The 19,845-nt window shown below is 48.7% G+C and overlaps 2 protein-coding genes across 4 annotated transcripts in view; one reads left to right on the forward strand and one right to left on the reverse strand.

Annotated features, from left to right (window-relative positions):
• The window catches only part of NGEF (neuronal guanine nucleotide exchange factor), a 38,318-nt gene extending 22,194 nt beyond the window's left edge, over positions 1-16,124 (reverse strand). The window contains exons 1-3 of the mRNA XM_036109561.2: positions 15,846-16,124; positions 14,988-15,130; positions 8,892-9,196 (exon numbers count right to left, since the gene is read on the reverse strand). Coding sequence (XP_035965454.2) covers positions 8,892-9,196; positions 14,988-15,130; positions 15,846-15,952 — 555 coding nt within the window. The 5' untranslated portion in view covers positions 15,953-16,124. The remainder of the gene's footprint in view (positions 1-8,891; positions 9,197-14,987; positions 15,131-15,845) is intronic.
• A 366-nt stretch (positions 16,125-16,490) lies between these two features.
• The window catches only part of NEU2 (neuraminidase 2), a 79,644-nt gene continuing 76,289 nt past the window's right edge, over positions 16,491-19,845 (forward strand). For 2 of the 3 annotated variants that reach the window (XM_036109562.2, XM_036109566.2), the window contains exons 1-2: positions 16,491-16,913; positions 18,978-19,060. The gene's annotated coding sequence lies outside the window, so the exon portion shown is untranslated. Of the gene's footprint in view, positions 16,914-18,844; positions 19,061-19,845 lie in introns of those variants that run through there. The other variant, XM_036109563.2, reaches the window with a different exon arrangement.

The following is a 19,845-nucleotide window of genomic DNA, read 5'->3' on the forward strand; positions in this document are numbered from 1 at the left end:
CTCAGCAGGGAGTCTGTCTGAGATTCTCTCCCTCTCCATCCGCTTCTTCCTCCTCCTTCCCCAAGAGCTCTTATATGCATGGTGGGGGCATGTGTGCGAGTCTCTCTCAAATAAGTAAGTAAATAAATAAACCCTAAAGACTCAGCGAGACCCATGGAAGCCTGTGTGCCCGTGTGATTTGCTATTGTATGTGACCACAGTATTTATTGTTAGGTCATCCTAGTTATTTAAATATCTCTATCAGATCCATTGGAAATGACAAAAATGTAATTTATTATGTCTCTTTATTTCCCATGCCAGTTCTACTATAGATGGAATGTTCTATCCTGCCTATTTTTTTTTATTTTTTTTTTAAAGATTTTTATTTATTTATTTGAGACAGAGAGAATGAGAGAGAGAGAGCACATGAGAGGGGGGAGGGTCAGAGGGAGAAGCAGACCCCCCGCCGAGCAGGGAGCCCGATGCGGGACTCGATCCAGGGACTCCAGGATCATGACCTGAGCCGAAGGCAGTCGCTTAACCAACTGAGCCACCCAGGCGCCCTATCCTGCCTATTTTTTAAAAAAATATTTTATTTGTTTGTTTTAGAGAGAGAGAGTAAGCACAAGCAGGGGGAGGGGCAGAGAGACAAGCAGACTCTGGGTAGCCCAGAGCCCGCCACCATGGAGCTCGAGCCTACGACCCAGAAATCATGACCTGAGCAGAAACCAAGAGTCAGACGCCCAACCAACTGCGCATCCAGGCGCCCCTCTACCCTGCCTTTTAAAAACTCAATGTGTCGTACATATTCACCCAGTCTATTCTCTGAGAACATGTTTTTTACATGTTTTGCCTTTGCACACTGTCTTACTAAGTAATTCCCCTATCATGGCACATTTCAGGTTCTTCCTGTCATTCTTCCCCTAATTTCTGCTGGAATGAACATCCTAATAAATAACTGTGCACATTTCTGATTATTTTTCAAGATAAATTTCTAGGAATAGTAATACTAGACCTGTGCAAACATCCCCTTGTAAGGGTTTGATACAAATATTGCTATTTTCTTCCTATCAGCTGTGTTTGAGAGTACTTATTGAAAAATCCCCCAACACCAGGTTCTAAATATATTTATATTTAAAAGTCTCTACCACTTGAAATGCTTATACCTCAATGTTGCTTTAATTTGGACCTCTGATTAAACCACTGAGTTTGATTCCCAACACCCCCCCGCCTTTTTTATTTAATCACTGGCCACTTGCAGTTTTCCTGAGAATTGTTTTGTCCATTTTTCTTTGGGATAATCATCTTTTTCTTATTGATAGAGCTCACTAATTGATCGAGGCCTGGGTTTTGCTGATATATACAAAAACAACTAAGTTTTACATGTTTATCTTAGAATCAGCCATCTCCCTGAAATGCCTAATAAAGATCCAGTACTTTCGACTCCCTCAAGATTTTTAAGTAGGCCGCCATCGTTGGCAGGTAAGGGTGTCTCTGACTGCCCTTCTTTATGGTTATCTCTTATTTCTTTCCTTGTTTTGCAGGACTGGCTAGAACTTCCAGACCAACATCAGCGTTTAGCAAGCTTCATTGTCTTGCCTTTATTGTCACCAACAATTCTTCATGAAATGTGATCTTGAACATAGACCTAAGATATTCTTGAACATAGACCTAAGATATTCCTTATAAATTTCAGAAAGTATCCTGAGTTTTGTATAGATGGAAATAAATGTGCTACTTCCCTTTTCAATGTCTTTGACGATCAGGGTATTCTCCTCCTCTGGTCTATTGATAATGAAAATTTTGGCCCCAAACTTTACACCATCTTTGCATTCATGCATAGGTCCTCGATGTATGTTCTTTTTTTTTCTTTTTTAAAGATTTTATTTATTTGAGAGCGCATGTGCGTGAGCACGAGTGTGGGGGAAGGGGAGGAAGGGCAGAGGGAGAGGGAGAAGCAGACTCCACATTGAGCCAGGAGCCCAACACAGGGCTCGATCCCAGGACCCTGGGATCATGACCTGAGCTGAAGGCAGACACTTAACCGCTTAACCAACCAAGCCACCCAGGCGCCCCTCAATGTATGCTACTCTTTTAATATATCTCCAGATTTGATTTTCTTGTGTTTTATGTAAGTTTTTGCCTTATGTCACAGTAGACAGATCTAGATTTTACTTTTTGGGGGGTGTGGGAAAGAGTGCTTATTTGATTAGGTTGAACAGAATGAGGACATTCAATCTGTTTCTTTTCCTTTTTTCTCCACTTTTATAGAAATGTTTTAGTTTTTAAATTAAAATGCAGTAAAACTGACTTTTGGAGGCACGATTCTATGAATCTTAACACAGGTATAGATTCTTATAACCAACACTGTCACCAGGACACACAATGGTTCTATCACTCCAGAAAAGTCCCCTGTGCTCTCCTGTTCTAGGCACACCCTCCCCGCCCTCATCCCTGGTGACCACTGATCTGGTCTCTGTCACTGTAACTTTGTCTGGTTCAGAAGGTCCTCGATCACGTGGTGTGCAACCTTTCTGATTTCTTTCGCTCAGCAACGTGCCTTTGACGTTGACCTCAGCTGTGTACATCAATAGATCTTTCCAGTACTAAGTCGCGTGCCATTGTACAGAGCTTCGAGTCTCCTTATCTGTCCGTTAAAGGATATGTGGGTTGTTCCCAGTTTTTGGCTATGATGAATAAAGCTACTATAAACATTCATGTGCAGGTTTTTGTATAAATTGTAAGTTTTTATTTCTATAGGACAGGGGTTCTCAACCAAGAACTACTTTTGCTCCCCAGGGGGACATTCTTCAGCTAGGTCTAGAGACTTCTGTGGTTGTCACAACTGGGGGTAGGAGTCTATTGCAATCTAGCAGCAGGGATGCTGCTAAACCTCTTACAATGCACAGGAGGAACCTCCCCCGCCCCCCCACCCCGCAACAAAGAATGATCCAGCTCCAGACGTCATAATGTCGCTCTTGAGACACTGCGCTAGGTAAACACCTACAATTGGGACCACTGGGCTGTACGGTGTCTGGTCACTTATGAGAAACTGCCAACTCTTCTCCAGAGCAGCCAGACCATGTTGCAATCCCACGAGCAATGTACGTGAATTCAAGCTATCCCACATCCACACCAGCACTTGGTATCGTATTTTAATTTTTTTTAAGCTAGTGTATATTATCATTATTAGTTTGAAGAGGGCTTTTTTTTTTTTTTGGTAGATTTCTTGATTTTTCTATATAGACAATCATCATATCATCTGCGAATAGGGACAGTTTATTTCTAACTTCCTGGCAGACTTTCTCTTCGACTCAGGGATTATTTAGAAATGTGCCCCTCGATTTCTAAGTGTTTGGAGATTTTCCTGTTATCTTTATGTCACAGATTTTCATTTTAATTCCATTATGACCAGAGAACATACTTTGTATGATTTGAATTCTTCTAAATTTGTAAAAGTGTGGTAAGGTCTACCTTGGTGAATGTTCTGTGTGCACTTGAAAAACAATGTGTACTCTGATAAGGTGTCGAGTGGAGCGTCCTAGAAACGTTATTAGTCCCAGTTGGTTGATGACACCCAACTCTTCTATATCTGACTGATTTCACGTCTCCTGGTCCCACTGATTACGAAGAGAGGGATGCTGAAGTCTATGAACTATGTGGATTTTGTTTTAATGTGTGTGTGCACTACTGGATCAGATTTGGTTGGTAATATTTTCACTTGATTTGTGTATTTCCCTCTTTTCCATGCTCTAGACCACAGGACAGCAAACCAGAGCCCATGGGCTGGCCAACTGTGAGCATAAAAAAAGTTTAACCCGGAATGTCCATCCCTTTACATGCTCTTTGCGGCTATGACATTATAACAGTGAGCCGAGTGGTTCTGAAAGAGGCTACAGGGCCCACAACACCTAAAATATTTACTATCTGGTCCTCTAAGAAAGGATGACCCCCACTCTAGATATTTCCTGACCAACACAGGAGACACCTGTGGCTCCTGAAAGGGAAGTTAGTTTTTTTTTTTTTTTTTAAAGATTTTATTTATTTATTTGAGACAGAGAGAATGAGAGAGAGAGAGAGAGAGCACATGAGAGCGGGGAGGGTCAGAGGGAGAAGCAGGCTCCCTGCTCGGCAGGGAGCCCGATGTGGGACTCCATCCAGGGACTCCAGGATCATGACCTGAGCCGAAGGCAGTCGCTTAACCAACTGAGCCACCCAGGCGCCCGGGAAGTTAGTTTAAATCACGCAGAATTAAACGTTCAGTTCCTCAGTTGCACCAACCATATTGCAAACACTCGGCAGCCACATGCAGCTGGTGACTTTGGGGGATGCAGCCATGTTCTAGACTAGCCCAAGGGACAAGAAACTTCTCTGTGCTTTGACCACTTGGCACAACTCAGCCATCTGGGTGCAACATCTCTTTTGTAGACTTTTTTGGTTACCTGGTATATTTTGGTGTTTAAAAAATTTTTAGTTCTGAGTCAGTTTTTGGTAGCTTCTATTTTCCTAGGAAGGCATGCATCTCATTACAACTTTACACGGTATCTTTTGATCTCCGCTCCATCTGCTTTCCTTAGGACTGCCTTTGTGTATTTCCCCCCGAATGTCTCAAAGCTGACCTCTGAGTTCAGTTAATTCTGTATTTATTCCTTATTTAATAATTAAAGCATGTAAGGTTGTGAATTTTTATCCAAATGCAGCTTTGGCAGCATTCCACATGTTCTTAAAATGTAGCATCCTCCTCATTATCTTTGAAATAATCTGTCAACATAAGATTTACTTTCTTATCTCAAAGGTTAGGAGCATTTTAAACATTTCTGATTTGAGGTTTTTACATTGTTTACATTTACTTTCTTGTTTCACTGCACTATAGCGAGTGATTATGACCAATACAGTTTTAATAAATATTTATTGAACTTTTTCTTATGGCTTAATATATGACCACTTTCTGGTGGTATTTATGGGCACTGGAAAATAAAAGATTGCTTCTCTTAAGAGCACTGCTGTCCAAAAGAAACAGAAGTCTCATACACAATTTTAAATTTCTTAGCAACCACTTAGTAACTATTAAAAAAGGTAAAAAGAAACAGGAAAATTTTTAACATATCTTATTTAATCTAATATATTCAGAATATTATATCAGCATGTAATAGAAAAATTATTAATAAGGTACTTTGCTTTCTTTTAATTTGTGCTAAGTCCTCAAAATTTGGTGTGTATTTTATACACATGCCACGTTTCCATGAGGATCAACCACGTTAAGAGTTCAGTAGCTACCAATGGCCTGTGGCCACTGCAGTGGGCTGCACATCCTCAGTGACTTCAAAGTTCCGTAAAAATATTTTAATCCACCTCATTACGTTTTGCAGATTGCTAATATCCATGGATGTCCTACTCTTACAGAAAATACTATAGCGTGGACGGCAACGTCTGCTCACGTTTCTACCAGAGTCCACTCTATCTGGCTGCCAGTTCATAACAGTTTGTAATATTACCTTTTCATTGTAAAGTGTACCTCTTAGGAATGGCTTTCCTAATCACAGACATAACGTCCAGGAGCCTAGGTTTCAAAAAAATAAAAAGCCTGGCAGATTTTCTATAAAAATGACCAAATGTTTTTATGTGGAAAAAAGATACCACAAAGCAGAAGCCACTTAAGCGCTCGATTGAGGTCGGTCTGTCCAGCTCTTTATCTTGCTAACTCATTTATCTTCACAACCCTGGGATGCAGGTACTAGGATGAGCCCAGTTTTACAGATAAGGAAACAAAAGCAAAGAGAGGTTTAGTAACTTGCCCAAGGTCACACAGCTAAGAAGCAGCAGAACTGAGACTCAAACCCATACTACATCACTTCTCCTGTACTACAGGATGGAAGAAAACATTTTAAACATATTAAAAGAATGTAAAAGCCAGAATGTATAAAAAGCTGCCATCCATCATGAAGAAAAATATAAACAACCCAACAGAAAAAAGGGCAAAGGATAAGAACAGGCAATTCATAGACAAGTGGAAACAGCATATGAAAAGATGCTCAATTTACAAGTCAGCAAGGACAGGCAGGTTAAAATGAGATAGGATTTTTCATCCAACAGATGGGCTGATGGGAGCAAACACCATGAAGTCTGCTAACAGGGCTGGGAGGCTGGGCGAAAATGGCGTCCCTCCCACCCCGTAGTAGCATGACATGTGTCCTGCCTTTCTGAATGGCAACTTGGCAGTGTCCACCACTTATTTTTTTGAGAGAGCGAGAGAGAGCGCATGCACGAATGGGAGGGGCAGAGGGAGAGAATCTCAAGCTGACGCCACACCGAGCATGGAGCCCTAAGTGGGGCTCGATCTCACGACCCTGAGATCATGAGCTGAGCCGAAACCAAGAGCCGGACGCCCAACTGACGGCACCACCCAGGCGTCCCTGTCCACCACTTAAACTGCACTTCTCTCCTGACCAGCCACAGTTTCCCTGCTTTACAAATCCCAGCTCACAAGTCCCCAGGGATGTCAAGTGGGCACACCGAAGCTCCCCCTAATCAGGGTCCCCACATGGCCACTTGCTGAGTCAATGGCACCGTTTCCCTGCAAAGTTGAGCGGGATCCGCTGAGTGCTCTGGGCAGCAGGCTACTCTCCAGGTCAGCTGCATGCTTCCTCTCCTCCCCCGCCCCACCGCGGGAGCCCCCTGTGTTCGTCCTTGCTCTCATTCAAGCCAGCGGCACTCAGGACACAGGGAGTTCTAAGCTAAAACTAAAACTAAGCTGAGGCTCTACGTTGCTAAAAACCAAAATCAAAATCAAACTGCTGTTGAACAGAACAAATATAAATATGGGGGGAAGCCTTATAAAGATTTGTAAGGATTTTGCACCTAAGAGTCTTCTTAAATGTATGAACCCCAAAACCAGATGGTGCATTATGACTATCCTTTATCAGGAGAGATAAGCCAGACACAGCCCGTCCTCCGGTGAGAAGCCGGGAGCCAAGGCCAGCACATGTTTGTGCTGCATTTTTTTAAACAATGAAAATCTATTAATGAGTAGCTTATTTAACTTTAAAACATTTAAAAATACAGCGATACCTTTATCAATGTGAAGGATACCTTGAATAACACAAAATGACCCGTTTCCTTCGTTAACTTATCCCAGATTCCATGCTGTCCCACAATATAATGGGTCTAGATTTCCAATCAATTGGAGGAGTTCTGTCTTTCCATGGAGGATGTAAGCAATTTACACTCACTGTAACTGATACGTTTGCTATTGACTCTGCCCCCTTATTTTATGCTATTTTGGGGGCTTTTTTTTTTACTGTTTGCTTTTACTACAAAGGCCCCCTTCTCTCTCTGCTTTTAGCTTTGCTTATGTCACAGAAGGCTTATATCATGTTTTAAGTTCTACTAGGGTTTATCTCCAAGCTTTCTAAAGGACTTAGAATCTTTACTTCTCTAATTATCAAGGTAAAAAAAGAAGTATTCCCCCAGAAACTGGTCTTTTTTCCTTGTTCTGGGGGCGAAAAAAAAGGCCCTGTGGTGGTGATACTGTGTGAAGGAAGCCAAATACAAAACAGTATTGCATAATTCCTTTCATATGGAAGTCAAAGTTAGGGACGGTGGCCCTACCAGTGGCTGGGGGGAGCCCCAAGGTAGGAGGGATGGACAACTGCAGGGGGATTTCTTCCACGTGCTTGCCTCAGTGGAGATATCCCCCACATGTGTCTTCATTTCTGACTGGGGGCAAGGGGCATCTTTATGTCTCCTCCAGTGTTTTTGTAGAAGCCGCATTGGGAACAGGTGACTACACGTTGTTTCCATCAGATGTTTCATTAGAAACTCCTGACACAGCCATTTACAAATCCCTGCTCACAAGTCCCCAGGGATGTCAAGCTGCAACCGATCCCTCCTGATCCTCCCAGACACAAATCCAGCCTCCCCAAGCCTCCCCCAGCAGCCAGCGAGCGCACCCTGGTTAGCAGTATCCTCAGTCCTGGTCGTGAGCGGTGCGCAGGTTACTTTGCCTTTTAAATACACGAGAGGAGCAAATGTTTCTCCAGACTCCAGCGCGGGAGGGAGGGGCGGGGGTTAAAGTGAGGCAGATCTGGGGCTAGAACAAGTTCAGGACAGGTCTGAAGGGGTGTGTGAGTATGGGGGACAGGACACGGATGAGGACATTGCACTGAACCAAATCTCTTCCTTTCCCCCTCTATCTCCATTTTTGAAATTTCACGGTGAACACACATGTGCACAATCACCAATCCTCCCCACCGTTCTCTCCCCTTGCCCTTGATCGGCCGCGCTCCCGTCCCTCTAGACCGCGGGCTTTCTCTCTCCACCTTCGCTCCACTGAAATGCACACGCCGATTTCTTAGCCCCGTGTTTCCGCATGTCCGTGACTGTGACTTTCTCATGGATCACTTCTCCCGCTAGCAATACACCGTTAGGCAACCCAGTGCTCTTGCCTCGGCCTAGCTGACGGGCAAGGTCTGCCTGGACCATCAAGAGGAGCCGGGAAGGCAGAGCCCTCCATTTCGGCACCATTTCGGCAGGGTTCATGGGACTCCGGAATAAAGCGGTGGACGTGAACCTCAGGGGACTGACTTCCTTCGCAGGCTCAGTGAGCTGGGTGTCACCGAGGGCACCAGGCTCACGTGTGCCCGGGGATACCCAACAGTCGCTCTCTCCTAATACAGCGACGCCCAAACACTCCCGACTGGGCTGAGCTCTCCTACAAGGTAACGAGCTATTTTTGGTTGCCTGTGAAATAATGTGAATTTCCCTGCCTGTTCTGGATGGCTAAACCCTGCCAGGGATTCTGGCGAGCTGGCGGGGGCGCCTCCCTCACGCAGGAAGCCTCAGCCGAGCGGGTTAAAACACCTGTACGTTCTGAACGGAGCTCCCCCCCCCCCCCCCCCGGGGTGGCCCTTTACCTCCTGCAGTTTGATCTCCTCGGGCTGGAGGATTTCCAGCACCCCGCTGCTCTGGATCTCCGGGAGGTCCTGCCAGAGGTTAAATCTCGAGTGGGGGTTACTGAGTAGGCAGATCTGGGGCAGAGCCTTCCTCTCAGGTGGGCTTGCTTTCTCGTCCTCCTCCTCCTCCTCCTCCTCCTCCTCTTCTGGAGTCTCCTCGCTGACCGGGGAGCTGTGGGCATTGGTGTGTATCTCTGCATCCTGCTGCCTCCTGGCTTCAATTTCTTGGAGTGTTGATTTATCTCGGTATTCCTGATACAGGAGTCCTGAAATCAAGTAGAGTTGTAATGAAGAAAAGGGGAAGATTTCAGAGGAAGCTCTTTCCCGATCACTAGGTCAAGACTTGGTCCTCTCATCAAGGGCAGATGCTGTGCCCAGGAGAACAGAAAGCAAGCCAGCCCGCCCACGCCTGTCCCCGCAAAGGGCTCTACCAGGCCCAATGAATGTCTTCATTCCTTGGGAATGATCAGCATATGGAAGTTCTTTCCAACAAATAAAGAAATCCCTGAACGCATTCAGAATCCAGTCACACAAATATACGCTTTCCGCGCACACACACTTGGCAAACGAGTCTAGAACTTGATGTGTTAATAACCAGTGTGCACAGTTGATGGAAATGTCCCGATTATGTTTCAATATCCCAACAGTATGCTTTCCCTAGCCTTAAATGCTTCAGTATTAAAACTCAAGTATGTTCATTTGTGAAATGGGAGTAGTTGTAAATTCTCATTTTGAAGGGAAAAACCAATAGTTCATCAACCTTATAATTCAAAAAGGAAACATTCCTTTTTTGCTTTTACAGTTTCAAACTTACTTCCCTGACCAACTGTACTTAAAATAAATGCATTCTAAGTCTTGGGGGCACATATGAATCAGCACAAATGTAGCATCTCCGGGGGGGGGGGACCCATTTCAGACATCCGGTTTTGGGGTGGAGGGACTGTCTTTTTACAGCAGGAAAGCCTCAGGGGGAAAAGGGGGGTCCTGGCCCCAGGCAGTGGGAGGAGGGGAGTGGGGGAGGAGTGGGGAGGGGGTCAGACCACTAAGGTCTTGTCTGCCTGCCATGCCATGGAGGTGGCAGTCTATTCCGTGGGCAAGAGGGAGGTCCCGAGAGACCTCAGGCAAGCAACTCTGGTCTCCATCTTTGGGTGGGTGTGGATAGGAAGAGAGAGGCTGTGTTAATTCCCCAAGGGGGTGATGATGGACGCCTGAACTGCAAGGGCGGGGGAGGGATGGAACCACGTGCCTGGTTCAGGGAACAGGGTTAAGGTAGAAGATGGGTCCTGGGGACTGCCTGGTGCTGGGGGGCGGGGGGAGCAGAGAGATCCAGGTGCTTCAGAGGGGCCCCCAGCTGGAGAGGTCCAGCAGGCAGCTAGCTGGACACACTGGTCTGGACAGCATTCGGGGCCCCTGGACATGTCTACTTATATAACGAAGAATTTTCCCAGGAAAATTCTAACTGGGATAAATGTACCACTTGTAAAGCACTCTCTCTTACAATGCAGACAAACGTTAGCGATTGTTCCTTTCTTATTGCATTGTTGAATGTATCTAAACAGGAGACAAAGGAAGGATAGAAAACCTGAATGTGGCCGGATCACGTATATTCATGAACGGGAGCCCCATAAATCCGCCCTGTGGAACTAATTAGTTGGCTTCCTATGCCCCATAACGCAAGATTATAAAGCCTTTATGGTAAGTACAGCATTTACTTTAAAAAATTAAGATCCTGTGATTTTGCAATGTTACCATCCAGCAGAATACAACAGGAAGGCAATCTGACAAAGGAACGAGAAAGAGAAAAGCGAAGTCTCTGTCAAATGCAATCCGGACTGAAGATCTATAAAGACAGAGGTTTAACGCCACTGCGTCCACCACCACCAGTCATGAGCGTAAGACACAACTGTTGTGCTGACCTTGAACCAACTGTTCTCCTGTGATTCTGATGCACGGTGTTTACAGAGGTTTAAAGAAACCAAGTTTCCACGAGTTGACTTGGATTCACTTTTCAGTGCGAATGAGCCTCCCACCCAGCAGGTACTCAAATATTTGTTGCATTGAACCCCTTTTAAAAATGCAGCTTTGGGGCGCCTGGCTGGCTCAGTCTGCAGAGCATCAGACTCTCGATCTCAGGGTTGTGTGTTCGAGCCCCACACTGGGTGTGGAGCCTACTTTAGGAAAAAAATGCAGTGTCGAAGCTTCGCCGAGGTGTCTAATTTGGCATCTTTTTGACAGTTCAGAAATCTGTCTTGTACATGCTATCATGGGCACATATGGGTAAGTACTATCTCCAGCGTCTCCGTGTGATACATATGGTGAAAAGAGACGGAAATATCAGCGTTGTGGGTAGCCGGGCTGGAAATATTAATTCTGAAATCACATTGTGGCAGACACTGTTGGCTGTCTCTCCTATATCCCTCACACCCCGGGTTCCCAGCTAGCAGGGGAGGGGTGTCCTCTGGGGGCTGACCCATTCGGTGCTCAGGGAAGTGGGTGAACGCTGACTGATCAAAACCCACTGTGACGTTATGTAGTACACGTGAAGCTACTGTTACACTGTATGTTAACTGGAATTAAAATAAAAAATTAAAAAAAAACTTTCTCCGGAGGGAAAACAAAAAGCAACAAAACAGAACAAAATAAACAAACAAAAAAGAAAATATTCTTTAGGGAGCTCTCAGTTGTCTCAGTGGTATAATGGCTTAGCCTTAGGGACTCCCTTGACAAGAGAAAAATCACAGAAATTAGACTCAAGACTTAGAAAATAAATGTCCACATCCAATGTAAATTTCCCTTAAAATCTGGCCTCATATGCCCTATAAAATTTACAGAGAGCACTCAGTCCTAATCTCTAGGTTCAAAGTGTATAGGTTGCTCATATATATGCTGAAAGCCAGGAAATAAATTTAACAGAAGCACTTGGAAAAAAAACCATACTTCCCTCCCTCTTGCCAGTGGTGGGTTCAGACATGAGCATGACACAACCTGGCCAAGGAAAGTAAGGGGACATTTTACATCCTTGAGAAGGGCTTCCCAGGGCGCCTGGGTGGCTCAGTAGGTTAAGCATCTGACTCTTAGCTCAGGTCTTGAGGGGTTGTGAGTTCAAGCCCAACACGGGGCTCCATGCTGGGCGTGGAGCATACTTAAAAAAAAAAGAGAGTGAAGGGCTTCCCAAAAAGACGTCCCTCTTCAGCAGACACCTGAAGAAAAACTTTTCTTTTTTGCATTTACATGTGGCTGCTTGGGGATGCCATGCCTGGAGCTGTGGCAGCCATTTTGTGACATGAAGCACAAAGGCCAAGAATGGTAGAAGGAAAGGAGCTGGGTAACTGCTTGGCTGAATGAACCAAATTCCAGAATTTTCTACCTCTAAATGAGAAAAAATACTGCCATTGTTTACGGTCATTTTTTGCCGGATATTCTGTTACTTTTAGCCAAGGACTCCCAACACAAGTAACTTTAGAATTTTCTTAAAACTCTTACTTCTTTCTGAAGTATTTAGAATATGAATTTAAATACCAGTTTTCCTGGAATTACTGTGACTACAAACAGTTATTTGACACACTGTGTAACCATTTTTCAATGCCTGTTTATTTTTATTGGTCTTAAAGTCAGACTAATAGCGTAGCTTTACCTGAGGAGCTACATGTTAGCTGATTAAATTTCTGTATTCATTGTTCTCTTAATATGTTTTCCTATCTTATATTTTGTACAGTCAGCAAGCACAACTTTATATGAAAATGAACTTTACTGGTAAAATCTTGCACCCGGTATAGTATATTCGTGCAGATATACAAGACCCAGTTCCCATCTTCCCTACTTAAAATGTTTTGTACCAGGCTGGGTGTACTGCCCTACAAAAGAGGGTAAGTCCCCAGCTCCTCTTGCCAAAGCCCCTGGAGTCATTCAAAAATCTCACTTTCTGAAGAGAATCATTTTTTTCTTTGAATCACTCAAACACAAACTTCCAAAGGGCGGGGGATTCATTTATTTTTTAGCAAGCACCTTCTATGTGCCAAGCATTTGTCAGGTCAGAGACAGCGACAGTGGGCACGGGCACACGAAACCAACGGCTGGGGCTCAGGGGCTGTGATCTGCAATGACAGCTGCGCACCGTATCGTGCACAGTCCCGGAGGAATTCTGTTCCGCCCTCCATGGGAGACACCGCAGACTCGAACACGGGGTCTGCAAATATGCCCATACGCGTTTCCTACTTTCTTCCCTGCTTCATTTTACTGTGGTTGTAGGAATTGGTCCTTTCCGGATAACCTTCATTTTACTGTGGTTGTAGGAATTGGTCCTTTCCGGATAACTTCCTTCCTAGAGCTAAAAGCAGGGAGGGCTGTTGTAGGACTCTGCTTAGCACAGTCCCCAAGTCCGTGACGAGGGAAGTGAGAAGGTGCTGACAGCTCTGGGCTGTCATCCGTCCGTCACAGCTGGTGAGCAACTACTATGGATCCAGCCCAGGAGCCAGGAAAAGATATTCACCGATTATACCAGCAGATACTGGAAGCGGGCAGTGGGAGAAAAGACTCAGAATGTCAGTCTCTACACTTTGCCAGACGAGGGATGGGAGGGCCAGCAGGTGTGCGGGCCAGAGCCCAGCTTCAAGCCTGTGCCACTAGCCTAACAGGACCAGCCGCCTCCAGGAGACGTGTCTCCACACGCCCCGATGCAGAGGAGAGCCTCTCTCTCTGGGCAAGGAGGTACGGAGCTCTCCACCCCCACTCTATGTCCTTCCCAGTTACGACACGGATGTGAGCCGTGGGAGATCCCTTCCAAGAGGGTGGAAGTCAAGGTTTTCAGCGTCTGCCAAGGCAGAGGGGGTTGTCCTCACCACAAAGGACAGCGTGGCAGAGAGGTGGGAGAAAAAGGTTTGAGTTTTTGTCTTCAGCTCAACCCCCCTCCGCTCCCCCAGCAAATAAAGGGCGAATCTGCCACCATCACGGCCACCAGCCAGCCTGACGCCAACCAAATTCCCGGAGTCAGCGCTTCGCGCGGCACAGCGGAGCGCCTCCACCCCCTTAGCTGTGCCCGGCTCGGCTCCTGTCTGGCTTCAGTCTGGAAAAACCCTCCCAGGGGAGAGGGGGCTGGCCCCAGAAGTCTCCGGAAGGCAGGGTCTCCTGGGGCAACAGAAGCTCTACTTCCACTTCCCATCTATCTGAACGTCTGGGATGGAGGACGATGGCGATGTATTTAGGGAAGCGAATTTCCAAACCTAGAATTTTAACTTAACGGATAAACCGTCTGCTGCACTGACAACACTTTAGAACGAAAAGCTTTTCTCAGCAGCTGGTACCATTTCCCAGGGAATGGAACCCACGTGACCCATTCACTACCACCTCTGGTGACTGTGATGGGAACTAGCTGGATGTCATTAGCAATTTTTGACTTTTAAATCCAAGTGCTCGGGTTCTTGGGACACCTTCTCAATCCGCTGTCTGCGTTCACACGGTACATGAGCCGCAGTGGCGGGGAAGGTGCGCACACAAGGCTGCGCCCCACACCTCCGGCCAGTTCCTGGAAAAGCAGGGGAAACCAGGCTTGCCTTCCTAACCCAGGGGCCTCTGGGGCGCCCACTTTCTCTCCACTTTCCCCTGTGCCAAGTCCCCCATGCCTCTTCTTGCTGAGCCTGGGTCTCTGCAGAAACCATTCTCAGACTTTGCTGTCCTGCAGGTCTTCCCAGGGCCCCTGGGGTGGGGGGGGCACTCAGGCAGCACCCCCTCCTGCAAGGCCCAGCACCTCACCCCTGGTCTTTTTGGCAAAAATGACAAGGGGACAGAGGGCCCTTCCCAGGAAGGGGCTGGGCAGGTACACCTCTTCGGAGAGCAGGACAGAAATCCATTTGCTGAAGCCCAATTATACAGCACTATTGAAATGTGGTGGTTTTGCCGATGGAACCATTTAGAGCCAAATATGTCAAAAACGTTCCTTAGTCACATCAGATACCTTTGCTCACCGAAATGCAACGACATCTCAGGAGCAGGGGGACCCTCAGAGTCCGCCAGAAACCCGCCTTTCCCCAGCGAAGCCCGGCTGCCGCCAGGGACACCCACCTATTTGTTCGATGAGGTTTCTCCAGGAGTCGGCGGGAATGGGGTGGATCATCTGCAGGGCCTCGGTGAGCGTGGTGGGGCTGTCGGCGAGCGCCGGGCACTCCTCGGGTGTGGCCCCATTTCCCGGGGTGGAGGACGACTCGCTGCCAGAGAGAAGGAGGGGCAGGGCCTGTTATTTTTAAGCAATGACACACCTTGGCCAGCTCGCGAGTGGCGTCCGCACAAAGGGCCCTGGCCAACTGGACCCTACCCGGGACGGTCCAGGCCGAGCGGCCGTCGCCCCTCCCGGCCAGGCGGGCCCCACAGACCCTTTTTGTCACCTCACCAGGGAGCGACCGGGTGATTCATTCCTGCACCAGCCCGCCCAAAACCTTCATGTTTTCGGAGCTCGCGGGCAGGCGTCGGAAACTTGGCGCGCCCTGCCTGCTCCGCGGCGCCGACCGGCCGCCCCGACGGGTCCGGCGGCCGAGATCCCAGCCGGCGCTGCTCACCCCGCGCCGTTCGATGTCACACGACCCCCGGCCCCCGACTCCCTTCGGGCTCCGATCCTCGCGTCCCAGGGCCACGCGGCGCGGGGAGGGGGGCGCCGAGCAGGACGCGCGCGCCTAGGGCGCTTTGGGAGGGAGCGCGGGAGGAGCCCGGGGCAGGGGTCCCGGCGTCGGCGGCCGGAGCCAGGGCGCACTCCCAGCCCCGGGCGCGGGGGCTGCACGACCCGTGCCGCGGGTGGGAGTGGGGGGCGGCGGAGCCGGGGGCGGGCGCTAGGCCGCGGGGGGTCGGCGTCTCCCGCCGGCGCGGGGGGGGGGGGGCAGAGGCGCGCGGGGGCGGCGCGCGGGGGTCGCGACGGCCGCTCGTTCTCACCTGCCCGGCAGGTGTCCCGACGCCGAGTCGCGCGCGTCGCTCTCCGAGGTGGAGCTGTCGTGGTCCACGGCGCAGGCGGCACTGAAGGCTGCGGCCAGCAGCTCCATGGGGGCCGGCGGCCGGGCGGGCGCTGGGGCCGGGTCGCGGGCCGTGCCGGGGGCTCGGAGCCGGGCCGGGGGCGACGAGTGGGCTCCAGAACCGGGTCGCAGCGCGCGCCGCCCGAGCCGGAGCTGCCGCCGCCGCCGCCGCCGCTGCCGAGCGCTCCCGCAGGCGGGCGGACCGGCGGGCGCGCGCCTGGAGGCTCCGGGTTGCCACGGCAACGGGGGAGGCGGGAGGGGCGCGCGCGGCGGGGGCGAGGCCGGGCGGCGGCGGAGCGGGGGAGCCCGGACTGGGTGCGACCCGGGCCCCGCGGGCGCCGACTGCAGCCCGGGCCTCCCTCCCGGCCCGCGCCTCCCTCCCCCGCCGCGGCCGCGCCCGGCCCAGGGAGACGGGCAGGATGGGTGGGGGCCGGCGACCAGCGCCTTCACCTCCCGCCCCCTCCTCGTCGTCTGGCGGCCCCCGCCCCGCCCCAGCTCGCACCGCGAACTTGGAAGGTACGGGTCACGTGACCCTCTGCCCCACGCCCCCTCGAACCTCCGCCCGGCCCACGCGGCGCATCCTCTGCTGCCCCCCCCACAGGCACCGGCCCGGGGACCCCCGCCTCTTATGCCCCGGACCCAGCTTTAGTGGAGTGCGTCCTCACTGGACGTCCTCACTCTGTCTGAGGGAGCCCGAGGTAGAGACTGGGGTCTTAAAGCGACCCTGCACCCCTGCTCCTGACAGACTATGGAAAGGGGGACCGCTGGAGGCCTCTTCCCTGCGGGGCTGGCCGCCCTCGGAAACCCCGAGGGTCTGGTGGCCGGGGTTGGGCATGGGGGAGCGAGAAGAGGACAAGTGCCCTCAAACTTCCACCCGGTTTCCCTGCCTGCTCACATTGACCCTTGCAATCTGCTCCTTCGGGTTAACTAGTTCAGTCCACTTCTGGATACACAAAACCAGCAAAAAGGGCTAACTGGAGTCGAGTGGAATGTGAGTGATCCGGTGTGATGGGGAAATCTAGAGGGATTTTCATCAAGCGAGACCACTGGCCTGGTCCTCGGTGTCCTTTTCTGAGACCAGCCTGCCCGCTTCCCCGGGTGGGACCTCGGTGACAGCGGCCAGCTTCTGCAGGCCAGGGCGGGTTCCTGGGGATGCCTGGGGGCGTGGGGAGTGGCGTGCAGAGCAAAGTGAAAAATCTTCCTCTGCACATTGCCCTGTACCTTCCACCCACTGGGCATTTATTTAAGTTAACCAATTCCTCCTTTTGGGATGCAAATAATCCTGGTGGGAGGGCTTTAGTTACTGGTTAGTAGGTTGGCTCTATTGGGTTCCTTAGCCAGCCAGCTTGAACACCGAGGTTGTGGTAAAAGGGAGAGTTTGGGGCGGAACGAAAGAAAGCAGCTTGAGGGGAGGCTTGTTGCCTGGAAGGGAACTCCCCTCCCCAGACACTAGCAGGAGAACCCCCATGGGCCTTCCCCCAGTTCTGACTCTGGGAAAAGGACTCAGGTTGACTGAATCCCAATCCCTAAAGCTGCCACTTCGCCCTTGGTCACCTCGAGGGGCCACGATGGAGGGGTCTGACTTCTTGCTCTTAAGGCCGCAAATTATTTGCATGACAACCACCTGCTCTTTTTCCAAGACAAACCCTTTCCTTCCTTGACTCATTCCACAGATCCCAGAAAACCCTCTCCTGAACTCCACATTTTCATCCGCTCTCTGGCCATATTTGCCGTGATGCCTCCTACACATTCCACTATGGCACACGCATGTCCCCACTGCTCTCAGCAGCCAAGCAGGAGACCAGGCAGAACCCCAGAGCTGGCCTCAACCTTCTTCCTGTCACCCCACGCCTCAGGGCCTTGCTGAGCCCCCTGGATCCCTAAAGTCCTTCAAAGTAGTACTCCTCACCCCCACCCCCTGCATTTGGACCTCTCCCCAGTCCATCCTTCTCTCTGCCCCTTTTCTAAATTATGGGTCTGCTTTGGTCCCTTTCCTGCTTAACAACCTGCATTGCAGTCCCATCACCACCAGCCCCCTGGCACAGTACCAGGCTCTTCAGCAGCATGCCACTCCTTTTCTGTTTCCTTGGGGCCACTGCCCTTGCCGGCTCCTCTGGGGCTTTAGCTTCACCACGTACTTTTCCAGGCTCTGGGCTTTGCAAGTGCTGTTCCCTCTGCTAGAACTCTGCTCCCCTGGTCAAGTCCTCACTCCTGCAGGTCGAGGCACACGGGGGCCTCCCCACCAGGCCCCTTCCCCTGAATAACCAGTGGCATTACCTGGCACCGTAATTCTCTGTGAATAGAGCCATCCTTACACTAAGCCATGGTTCCCTCCATGGCTCATTTTTCATCAGGGCCCAAGGAAGAGCACTGTGTGGACAGTCCGTACGACCTACCTCTTAGGATGGTTTCACCAGCCCTTAAATTTGATGTAACACTAAGCTGGAAGCTGTTACTTTCACACTTTGCTTCACCAAGGGGAAAAGATTCATTTTTTTTTTTAAATCAGAAAATACTCAAGCGAAATTACATATATTAAGATGAGCATAATAAAACCTTCCATAATAAAAAGAAGCTAAAAATATCCTCCTAATTATAAAATCGGTTTAGAAAGTCACTGAGTTCTGAAGGCATATAACTTTAAGCTAAATCCTGCACATTCTCTCTCCTGTCAGATTTAGTGCTCATCAGGCTATTACTAAAATCTCCATTTAACCAATATTTATTCAGGATCATTCACAAAATATAGATCAATATTTCAAATATTTATACCTGATTAGCACATGGTAGGTGCTCCATATGATTTGCTAAGATATTAATGGCATATTTTTCAAAAATATTCAGTTATTTTATATATGTAGCCTAAACATTGTTTATTTCTTCCTTTGCATTATAAAAGGTAAATATTGGAAACAAGGGGGATTCTTATTTATGTAGCAATCTCTGGTTTGAGGAACCCTCATTTAGATTTACAAATGTTACTTTATTCTGAGAAAGAATAGGGAAAACCAGAGGAAATTTAGAAACGATCTCATCCAACACTTTCATTTTACAGAAAAAGCAGCTGAACCCGAGGGTTAAAATGACAAGCCCAAGATGACACAGCTGGCTAATGGCAGAGTTTTGAAGTATATGCTAGTAAGTATGCTATATTGTGTGGACAAAGGAAGTGCACATTTCTATTGACTTATTCTAAGTGTTTTATAGGGTCACATGGCATGTCACCAGGCTCTCAAATGTTAAGACACATTTGCATTTTTAAATCTAGTAGGAAAACGACTTGGATTTTTTTTTTTTTTTTGGTAGTAAGAGGATAATCTTTACATATACATTGGAAACGTCAAGAAACAGGTGCTTGATAGCTTTTAATTAAGTTACCTGTATCTTCTAAAGCCATAAAGACAATAGTTTATTTTTGTCACCCTCTGAAGGCTTTTTACTTGCTTTGAAAATCAACACTTTTAAACCACACAGGCAGCCCCAGCAGTCAATCTGCAAGGGGTTACTGCCTCGAGGTTAACTGAACCCCCAAAATTCAGGGAGAGAGTTAGGAAAAGGACAAGATGTACCCTTCTCACTGTACTGCAGCTCCGAGAAACCTGGAAATCCATACCTGATGGATAGAAAGATTTCTCCGCTTCCGGAAGTCGATTATTCTGTTGGGTGGTTGGAAGTATTTTACTGGCGAGGTGGAGTTCTTTCCTTACTTTTGATCATGAAGATAAATCACAAATGTGGGGTTGTAAATGTTACAGAAATAAGTTAAAAGCAATCAATTTAGCTCTCTGTAGTGAAGAATTAATCTTACCCAAAGAGAGATTTAGCCTTTGCCTTGGGCTCCTGGGAGGTGATCTCTAAGCCACGGGGATGGCTTTTCTGATAAGAAGAGTGTCTTTGCTTTCCTGGAGACCTGGGACCAGATA

The sequence above is a fragment of the Halichoerus grypus genome, chromosome 4 (genome assembly GCF_964656455.1).
Source record: "Halichoerus grypus chromosome 4, mHalGry1.hap1.1, whole genome shotgun sequence".
Taxonomy (NCBI): Eukaryota; Metazoa; Chordata; class Mammalia; order Carnivora; family Phocidae; genus Halichoerus; species Halichoerus grypus.